At 42.9% G+C, this 11124-nt stretch overlaps 1 protein-coding gene across 1 annotated transcript in view; it reads right to left on the bottom strand.

The window, feature by feature from the left end:
• Positions 1-8471: 8471 nt before the first annotated feature.
• UBL3 (ubiquitin like 3) overlaps positions 8472-11124 on the bottom strand; it is a 55910-nt gene continuing 53257 nt past the window's right edge. The window contains exons 4-5 of the mRNA XM_036404284.2: positions 10640-10717; positions 8472-10231 (exon numbers count right to left, since the gene is read on the bottom strand). Coding sequence (XP_036260177.1) covers positions 10179-10231; positions 10640-10717 — 131 coding nt within the window. The 3' untranslated portion in view covers positions 8472-10178. The remainder of the gene's footprint in view (positions 10232-10639; positions 10718-11124) is intronic.

The following is an 11124-nucleotide window of genomic DNA, read 5'->3' as shown; positions in this document are numbered from 1 at the left end:
GAGGTGGTGACCTCTGCCTCTGTCCCTGCTCCTGCCAGCAGTACCAAGAGGGAGCAGTGATGGAGTAGCCATAAGGAGAAAATACTGTCTCACTACAGCAGGACTGATGGTCCAGTATTACCAAGATGTCACCTCACCCAGAAAGGTGATTTTTCATGTTGATCAAGTGAATTCAGTGCTCAAAAGAGGTGTAAAGAAGAGACAGGAAAAGAAGAGATTTTTGTTGAATCAGATGCCAACATCCTGCCTGGATTTTCAGTCTAGAAATGAATAATAGCATCTATTACAAGCTTCTGCACTTTTAGTCTTTTACAATTATTTTTTTCAAGTTTTCAGTAGAAAAATACTGTTTTCATTACAAAACTAGGACCAAGAGTCAAGCTACTTTTACAGTACTGTAAAGGTGACAAAAAGGGCCTGCTCTGGAAATTATTCTTTGGTGAGACCTTATTTTCACCCTTAAGAAAATATCAGTAAGCACAAGTACCCTGATGCAGGAATGGCAGCAGGTACAGGAGGGAAAGTCCTGACCTGCAGGTGCTGTGAGCGCCTTGTCAGGACCTGACACAAATGTCAGATGAAAGCCATGGCCTCAGCTCCCCTCACCAGTCACTTCTGTGCTTCCTGACAAAACCAGCTCGTCTCCCTTGGAGCATTTCTTAACACAAAGCTCTTTTCAGCAGTAGAAACTGTACTTCTGTAAAGAAACAAGCTCGAGAACTGCAGCTGTAATGAGCTATCAGATGTCGGAATTCAGCACCTGTATCCAGGGATCGATAACAGCCTCAATATGACAGTCTGCAAAATCCCAAAGTGCTGGAAGCAGCATTATTTACAAGCAGCCTTTCGTTGCTGATGCCAGACACTGCAGTAGCCTGCTTGCTTCCCCAGCTGAATGGCACTCAGCCTTTTTCCTCCTCTTCCATTACCGGGCTGCCTTTCACCTTGGAAACTGGCATCTCTGACAGCAATGCTGCTTCAGGGGAGTTGAACCTATGATCCCTTTCCCGTTCCACAAATACTTTGTTTCAGCTTTGGCTCACAACCCTTTTGACTGATTTGGCCTGATGGTGCAGTTGGGGATGCCCACATTGCTAATTTAAACCTCCTCACGCGGGTGAGCAGGGCTGAGGCAGCTCCACCCCGCAGCTGCTGGGCCCCTTCTCTCCTCCCACACCGGTGCCAGGGTGGCTGGGGCTGCCCCAGACTCTCTGGCCCCACACAAGGCCAGGAGCTCCGGAGGGCTATCGAGTTCCCTTGTCTTCTGGCTCAGCAGATAATAAGCTTCAGTCTGGGATTTTGCAGATCCCTTGGCTGTCTTCAAAGAAACATCTGGCGAGTCAGGGATTATTCATCCCAGGGGGTAGGAACTGAACCACTCACATTTAAATTGCTCTCCGTGTCTGAAAAGGTGAGTTGTTGAACGCCAATTATGCCATGCTCTCAGAAGCTTCATTATCTCCAGGCTCTCCTGTTTTGCCCTAATCCACCGACACAGAAATGTCTCATCTCCGTTTTTCATTTTTTCACCTGAGGAAGGAGAGGTTTCTCTCCAGGTTATGGAATCAGCCTACAGGGATCAGAGGAACCAGTCGGGTTTTTCCTGGCAGCAGTGATATTTCACTCTAAGGGGCATGAGAGGAATCTCCGTGTTTGCTGTCTGTGGCCAACTCTTCCCTCTTGGAGCACAGGGGAATACCTACACCTGCCCTCCAGGCAGCTGATTCCAGCAGAACTTTTACCAGAGCTGACTAACTTCTGCACACTGGTTCCCCTTTCCAGGAAACAGGACAAAAGTTCTTTACTGAATCAAAGGGAAGCTGAGTTAGAGATTTAGATACCACAACACCACCCCAACATCTTTAAGACCCACAGGCTCGCTCGAGCAGCCTGTGAACTTGTGCATGCAAGCCTTGCCACAGCCCTACATCACTGCTGGCCCAGCCCTCCTCAAAGGCAGGGTGGGCGTTTGGCACCTACACAGGCAACAAGCCACCACACCTTCAAGCTGCCTTAATTTCCAGAGGTAAGGAGAGGCTTCTAAGTGCCTGGCTGCAGTCTCCAGGGCTTAACTATTAACTTTCAGGTGAGAAAGGACAGCCAGGCACATATACGATCTAACAGGACCAAAAGCCTCCTCAGGCTTTTAACCAGCAGGCAGAAGAAACTGTGTCTTTGGAGATGAAACCCCGACAGCCCTGAAGCCCAGGGGAAGCTGCCAGGCCAATGAGGCAAAAGGAAAGCAACAGGCTTAGGCCTGGCACCCTGCAAGACCTTCTGGAAGCTCAGATCCCCCCATCCCACTGGTGGCAGCACACCTCCAGGGAGCTCATGGGAGCATTTAATTCCTGAGGGGCTACCAGCTCAGGTGTGGGTGCTGGATCTGGGAATGAGGGGGGCAGTGAGGCTGCTCCCTGCTAGTCAGGCTGAGCCATGCAAGGTCAACGTGGTAATCGAGGTCACTTCTCGAAAGGGGCTGGGGCACAGATGAGCAGTTGTGCAGCCACGGGGAGCTGGCAGAAGTGATCTGCACTGACTGCATGTCCCCAGAGGCTCTCCAAGGACAGGGCTGCCTTGGGCTGTCCCAGCCCAGCAGTAACATCCCAGCCTCCCAGCCGGGAGCTCAGGATTATTCTGATCATGGCAGACCTTGAGATGGTAAAAGGCACTGGCAGCTGAGCAGCCCCCAGGCGAGTTCCTCCCAGGGCAGCTCGGGGTGCTGAAGCCAGGCCCTGTGATCCCAGCTCTGGTCCACTGTGACAGGGAGCTCCAGCAGCAGAGAAGGACAGGGCCAGGTCCCAAACCATCCCCGCTGAGCACTCTTCTGCTGCGTGTTCCCCATGGTCCCCAGAGTAGCCAGCACAGCACTCACCTCTGCAGTAGGGGCAGAGCTTAGGCACATCTGCTCTCCTGGTCAGACGTGGAGAAGCAGCCCAGGAGTTACAGCCTCCCTGCTGCAGGAGGGCCACTAGCTCTCACTGGTTTGGTCACCAGTGAGGTTCACTGCTGCAACGCAGACTTACCCAAAGGAAAGAGGCAAATGGAGTTGGGGGCTGGCCAGTGTGGTGAATGGTGAGTCTGCACTTTGCTTGGAAGCTCAAAGCATGTTCCTCTCCTCTAGGCATTTCAGACTACCCATCAACAAGGGCCATGGAGGAGTCCTGTCTGCAGGCAGAAGAATGATGTGATACTCAAAGACCTTGGTGATGAAGCCAGAGATGGTCATTGCTCAGGGCAAAGAAAAATAGAGCCTGAGGCAGCCTTCATATCTGTTTGTTGAGAGCAGACCCTTCCTTGGGATGCTGTCAGTCATGGTGACAGGAACCAAAAGGTTTGGCTGGCATCACTTCATTAATGCAAGAGTGCAAGAGAAGACTCTTGCCTTTTGCTTTGCAGAGCACCCATCGCATTCACTGACAGACAGCTCAGCTGGACAGTCCCATGGATTTGGTGGAGTGCCCCAGTCTGGACACCTGCTGAGTTGCCACACTGACATTTTATGCCGCTCAAGACCTTTGTGCTTCTCCTGTCACACAGTGGGCACAGTTGCAGTGACTTTTCAGCTGGTGAGGCTGCAGGGCACCCCGGAGCTCCCTGCCAGCTCCACTGCCAGCTCCAGCAGAGCCGTAACCTTGGGACCACGAGGGATTAATGAGCCTTATTTAGGGACACATGAGCTGCACAAATTAAAGAACTGAAACCCAATCTTTAAATTAGCCAGCACAGGTAACAAACAGATCAAGGTAAGACATACACCAGAATGTATTTCCCTCATTCTGGAAGTCCAATATTAACCATCCAATAAAGAACTGGCTTCCAGTATAATGGATTTTTTAAAACATTAATTTTCCAATCTAACCTCTACAAGCAGTTCCACTCTGTTACTCTGCTCCCTAATGAGTGGTGCAAAATCCTATTCCCCTTTTTTGACAGGCAACAGCTGAAAGTCCCAAAGTGACAACTTTCCAACCACTTTTGCCTCTCATTCTCAACCTGAGCTGTTTCACCCTTGCAATCACTTGCTGACTGTGGGCAGTGATCAATTCTTTCCTACAGCTGTTCTTTCTTGCATGGATAGCTGCTGGCCAGTTTATTTTCACCAGACATTTAATGGTTGATCCAATGGTAGGTACCTAAAACTTCTCCCATTGTTTCCTCCTGATTTTTAGTTCAATGAAAGTAAAAGGAAAATTGTTGTTTCATCCGACTACTTTGCCTCTATCCAAACAAACAAAATAATAGTTGCAGAGTATTTTCTGTGAGAAGTGTCACAACATTTACTACCTATAAATTCAGCATCCTTGGAATTGATAAAACAGGGTGCTTACATGTGGCACTACTCAAGAGGCAGCAGCTTCTGCCCTAAGGAACTATAGTTCACACTCTCTACCAGCTAAACCACAGTAAATTATTCCCTCAAGCCTGCTACAGCACAAACATCTCCTTGACTCTGACCAAAAATTCTTCTCAGGAAGCAGAGAATTTGTAGAGATAAACTCCTGCTGGAGTACATGATATGCTGGCCCTGGGGCTCACATTATGCACGTGCTTGTACATAATGAAGGTGGTAACATGCCAGAAATATTTTTCCCCTCAAAGCTGGGCTCTTCACTGAAAGGTAACACAATTCTAAAGGATAAAAATACTACCTAGTTGGGAGTTTGGCATCACTAATGTTGCTAATTCTGGAAATTCTATCAATTTTCATTGATAAAATAATCCATTTTACTTTTATATCTAGTTCAGCTGTTCTCCTCAAATTACTTCTGGTGGCAGCGAGTGCCATTCATTTAATGAGAAAATGTTTCTATCAAATGTGAATTTGTCACCTCTGCTTTACAAATGTAAAAACCGGGCCTATAAAGCTACAAGACAGAAATAGAAGTTCTCCATCCATTTTGTCTGTGTTAATCATCACTGTAGCTATTTTAACCTCTCATTCTCTTCAATCTCTCTGTAATATTTCTGCTGTCTCACTATTTTTGTTAGCATTTTCAAAATCCTAAGGAAATTGAAATACAAAGCATCTGCCCATGATGGCCAGAATTCAGATTTGGACTGATCCAGGTAATTTCAAAAATAAGAGAATACTTTGCTTCCTCTGCCTATGCCGTCCTTCACATTCCAAACTGCAACTTCCTTTGTCACTGTGATCCACTCCCTGAGCTTGATAATGTATCATTACAGTCTTTTTTTTTTTCTGTGAGCTGACTTTCATAACCTTCATTATTTTCTATCTCACTAGTCCTTTTCCAGATTAATTAAAAAATCCCAAACCAAATACTTATCAAAAAAAAAAAAAAAACAACAAAAAACAAAAGCCAAGTAGAAGTCAACAATAAACTACTGGAAAAACCCAGAGCATAATAAGGGTCTTGTAATTATACAGTCTAGTGTAAGAAATTGGTAAGCAAATTAGCTCACACATTTTAAATCTCTTCACAGGTATGTACATGTGGCACAGAAGGACAAATATGTCTTTATTATACTACTTTATGAGGATTGTTAACAGCTTATTATCATGAGCCATCTATCACCATCAGCCTCTTGAGTAACAACAAACCTTTTATTGTGCTCTGAAAATTCAACGCTATGGCCAAGACAGGGTATCTAGGAAGAACCTCAGTACTGCAGCAGAAATAAAGGGGGAAGGAACTCTCCTTTAAGAATCTTAACAGATCTTGGCATTTCCTCTGATTTAGGCACAGAATTCCTCCCGGTTTCAATAGCGTATCTGCTGATAATTGTCTAAATGCCAATTTACACAGGACATATAGCTCAAAATCTGTTCAAGTTTAACCACTTAACATAAAGTTAGCAAGAGAGTTTTAGATGGAGAAGTATATCCATCCATCCATTTGCTTCTTGAAGCAAGATTTGTATAAGAAATCTAATCAGAACACACACAGAACTACAAAATACATCCCTGGAAAGCAGGAGCAGCAGCCATCCCTGATTTCTAGCTAGCCCAGAAACACCTGCCTGCCTTCTTAACTGTGAGAGAGGAAAGAAGTTTTTACAAAGTGCTTATGTTTCTCTTCTAAGTTAAATCATTGTTCCTTCTGTTGCACATGTGCTAAGGAATGGTAGCCATAAACTGCAGAGATCAGCATTAAATTAATCTTGATGCAGCACCCTAGCAAAGCCTCTAATATTACAGTGGCCAGCCACACTTTCTTCCCTCCAGCAGCTGAGCTAATCCCCAGAACTGTTTCCAGAGCCATAATTTTGCTATCCTTTAAGAGAAGTTAGAAGTAGAGCACTTTCATTGCTACCAGATACTACAGAATCACAGAATGGGCCAGGTTGGAAGGCACCCCAGTCGGTCATCTGGTCCAACCTCCATGCTCAAGCAGGGCCATCCTAGAGCAAATGGCACAGGGTTGCATCCAGACAGTTCTGGAATGTCTCCAGTGAGGAACACTCCACACTCCCTCTGGGCAATCTGCTCCAGTGTGCAATTCCTCATGTTCAGGTGGAACTTCCTATGCATAAGTTTCTGTCTGTTGCCTCTTGTCCTGTAGCTCAGCACTAGTGAGCAGAGCCTGGATCCATTCTCTTGGCACTCTTCTTTAGATACTTAAAGACACTGATGAGGTCCCACCTCAGTCATCTCTTCCCATGGCTGAACAGGCCCAGCTCCCTCAGCCTTTCCTTGTAAGAGAGATGCTCCAGTCCCTCGCTCATCCTTGCTCTTCTCCACTGCACCAGGAGCTCCAGTGTCTCTCTTGTCCTGAGGAGCCCAGAACTGGACACAGCACTCCAGATGTGCTTCACCAGGGCAGAGTAGAGGGACAGGATCAGCTCTCCCGACCTGCTGGCACTGCTCTTCCATCCTAATCCACGCCAGGACACCAATGCCCTTCTTGGCCACAAGGGCACTGCTCAGGAGCAGCTTGTTGTCCACTAGGACCCACTCCCAGGCCGTTCTCCACAGAGCTCCTTCCCTCAGCCTGTGCTGGTGCAAGGGGAAGAGCCCTGCATTTGCCTTTGTTGAATTTCAGACCGTTCCTCTCTGCTCATCCCTCCACCCTGCTGAGGTCCTTCTGAAGGGCTGCCCAGCACTCTGGGCTATCGGCCACAATACCATTCCTCTCGTGTGTGATGGTTTATAACACACACAGTGGTAGAAGAGACAGCTGTAGTCCCTTCATGGTATTTCAGAATAAGAAGGGCTACAGATCATCCTGTCCTTCCCTTCCTTCATGACATCTATTAACTAATGCATAGGGAAAAGATCATTTCCATCTAGCAGTGCAAATCAAATGTCAAACTCTTCAGTGTATTATCAGACCATCCAACAGCCTGACCCTGCAAAGACTTAGCTTTAATCTTTTTGGGCTTCTAGTATCCACTTTACTCCCATGAAAGAAGAAGGGAAGCATATGCATGAGCTTTAGCAAGGCTGGGAAATGTGGGACTAAGAGCTACTGCTTTTGTTTTGGCAAATGCACAAACCACAATACAAAGCACACAAGGAAAAAAGCACACATCTTTGAGCAATCCCCCCACCCCAGTTTTCCACCCTCCCCACACCACAACAGAAATGCTCTTCCAAGGGCAGAACTCTGACAATTGGTGGGAAAATTCAGGCAACTGTTGTATCCACTTTCTGCAGGAGTCATTTTGGCATGCTTTAAATGCCAGGCAGTATTTAAGGATTTGCTTGGACATGTGCATATATGCATCTTATTCACCTTAACAAAAGGGAACTCCACATAATTTGCTACAGAACCTCACCAAATACTTTAAATGGAAGCTTCTGGATTTTCATGTATTTATTCTGTTTTAAGTGCCTGGCTACTTTTTCAAACTAGGATTACATCTCATGCATTTGTTTTTCAAAATCAATGCATTTGAAAGATTTGTTTAACTGACTGAGCATGTCCTGTCTCAGACCATTTCTTTTTCTTGTGCTGTCATAGCCATTTCCCATCTAATTCTGCGTTACTTGGGTGGTCAGCATTTTGGACAAGGGAAGTCTATCACACTTTTGTCTTTTTAAAGAAGAAGGTTTGTGTCCCTACAGTTTCTTATTTAGCAACCACACTGCAGAGCAGAAGGAAAAGCCCCCTCCCAAGATTCATTTTGGTAATGAGCATACAATGGTGTCATCTCAGTTCCCAGCACCTCAAGGGGAATGTCCGTGCTCTCTGCCATCAGTAAATGAAGACTGCAAAAACTCCCAGTCCAAGCACACGGCTCCTGGGAGGCACACAAGTGTCTGACACAGCTGCACTTTTGCAACTGCTCATGCCCACATTCCTCTTCTACAGAAGACTTCCAGGCCACTTATGGAGTGAAAAGAAAACAGATATTGAAGTGATAAATCCCATTAGCATTTTTCAGCAAGCTTTGTGCCCCTCCTTTTTAAAAAATAAGTAAAATGGAGTCCTTACTTAATTTCCAGATTAAGAAGTACTATTAAAAGCAGTTCAGGCCCAATTACAACCCTTGAAACACCACTGAAATGCACTACAATATTCTTTTATTTAGTTTACAGAAGAGTCTATCAGTACAGGTTGCAGAAAGAAAATGTTTAGTGCTATTTACAATTTGTTTTAAAACTCTGCTCTATACAAATTTAATTCTGATCAGTATGAACAATATTTTTGTAAATCTACTGCATATAAAGCATTTCATCAAAGCAGTAACAATGAATAAAATAACCTGTTTACATTTGAATGATGCCAATCATTCGGAAAAACGATTACACAGAACATCTGTAAGAGTTGTGGACACTTAAGTACAGAACACAATGTCAACCTGTGACTCAGTTTTTTAAAGGCTAAAGCTATTTATATGGAATATTGTTCTATTATACTACACGCCAATCTATATTTAACTTCTATAGTTATGTATTTTATAAGATTTTTATTAAATATATTCTACACATATTTGTAATTTCACCCAGGAAGAATTCCTCCCCAGTGAAAAAATATAAAATCTTTTATATTTTTTAATTTTTATTTATTTTTATTTTTTACAGGTTTAGATGAAACTAGCTCATGCTTTAGTGCTGTGCAAATTTCTTTAGCATATCAACATTTAAATTATTGATATGAAATAAAAGAATGGCATCATTTTCAATTATGTATGCCTTCAAAAATCAGCTTCTGATTTTAATACCATTGCAAGCACTAATACCAAATGCAGATTACGTAAAGAAACAAAACTAGTACTATGGCAGAAGATTTTCTTTTTGCTTTTTAAATTTTAATAATTCTTTTGAAATTTCTAATGAGTAAGCATGACACTGAAGTCTAAGGTACAGATGAGAAAAATGACTGAAAAACACCAATTGCCAATATTCAAATACATAAAACTGATTAGTAAATGATGTTTTCTAACATTTATGCACAATAATAAAAGCCTATGAACTACAGGAAACTACCCCTCCCATATTAAGGCTAGGAAATGCACTCTCTGCACTTGTTTGTGCTGTCTGAATAAGCACTCAACTAACACACGATCGGAGTGCACACAGTAACAAAAAATCAGTTTCATCAGCCCTCTACAGAGTGCTTTTAAATTACAGGCACATAGTATTTTTTCTTTGTTGCAGTGAAAAGATATATAGTTAGACTTGGTTTAGTTAGTATCTGTGCCAGTTTGGCCACCGAGGTTGACTTAGGTAGAATTGACTTAACAGTTTTTCCTTTGATTTGGCCATAAGTGAGATTTGTTTTACTTATTAATATACTACTTTCCAGTGTTGCATTATACATTGTGGGTTATTACTAGATGTCTCAAATATTGTTAGAGATTGTTGAGGAGAAATATACTGTCAACCATATTTAGTGCAAATTGCATCTAGAAAGCTTGACTGGTTAGATCCGGTTAATGCAGATTTTTGTGGTAGCAAAAAGATTCCTGCTATGGAAAAAAACACAAACTTTTCTGAGACTGAATTCATTCAAAAAGTGATGTACTGTAAGATTATTCAACAAACAAAAAGGAGGAATTGAAAAAAATAAACAACTAAAGTGTTCATAGATCTTTCACTTTTTTTTTTTTAAAGACTAATGAGACAGTGTTCGTGTATTATTTCAGTTCCATGGATTTACAGACAGGCTCTTCCTACAGGTGGTTGAAGCAAGGTAGGGCCTCTTCTATTCCAGCAGCATGAAAGACAAAGACTATATTACATCACACTTAGCAGGTAAAGCTAACAGGGTTTACAGGATTACACAGCAATTGCTTTCTCCAGTTTTTTCACGGTTCCTTTGACCTGCAAAGAAGAGGGAAGTTTTACTTACATTCCATTTCTAAAGCAATGAGGCTGTTCTGTGTGAGAGTATGCTTAATGCAAGTCTGTTCTTAATTATTTCCAGTAAAAAAATTATTTCTTGTTATACACATGCATACATAACTGAAAAATAAATAAAGGACTAGTTTTTCACAATAAAAACAAGAACTTGTAAGATCTGAGTAAGTTTCTGCACTATATAAAAATGCTAAACAAGAAAGTTAATTTCTTAGTTTTCTACATACACATAGAAAAGCATTCCATTAACTTCTTCACAAAAGAGCACAAGGACTTGACTTTTCTCTACTATGAAATACTCAAAGAGCCCATAGGAGACCTGACCACTCTGCCATGTATTCGAGTAAGAAACTCCTCTAGTGCCCAGCCTACCTTGAGAGTTTGGTTCTGGCAGTGTCTCTCTAGCCACCAAATGCATCACTGTTGTTTTGCCAAAAGGAAGTTTTAATGCTACAAAAGGAAAAAGGGAGAGTTATTAACACATTATATCAGCCCTTTTTTCTCCAAAATGCCCAGCTGAAATAACTGTAATTTAATTAGCACCTACTCAAAAGTTGATACTGTTATGTTTAACTGCTTACTGGTTGAAGTTTGGTAAACAGGGACTCAGGGCATGACAACAGTCACTTAGAACACTGCATTCTTAAAGACACGATACTCCTGTTAGGAAGCTTAGCCTTCCTCTTTTGAGTAAAAAAGTGAAGTGGGCATTCATGCCAAGACTCAGGTGGTTAAGTACTCTTTAATGATAAGGTTGCAAAAAATTTGCTAATGCAGCCACCAAATTGTTATTCCTGAGATATCAAAACACTGAGCCTCTACAGCAAAACAGATTTTCCTAACACATATTTTGATCC

Source organism: Molothrus ater, chromosome 2, assembly GCF_012460135.2.
Source record: "Molothrus ater isolate BHLD 08-10-18 breed brown headed cowbird chromosome 2, BPBGC_Mater_1.1, whole genome shotgun sequence".
NCBI classification, from domain to species: Eukaryota; Metazoa; Chordata; class Aves; order Passeriformes; family Icteridae; genus Molothrus; species Molothrus ater.
The sequence above is the reverse complement of the archived record's forward strand: the minus strand, read 5'-3'. Positions and strand labels throughout refer to the sequence as shown.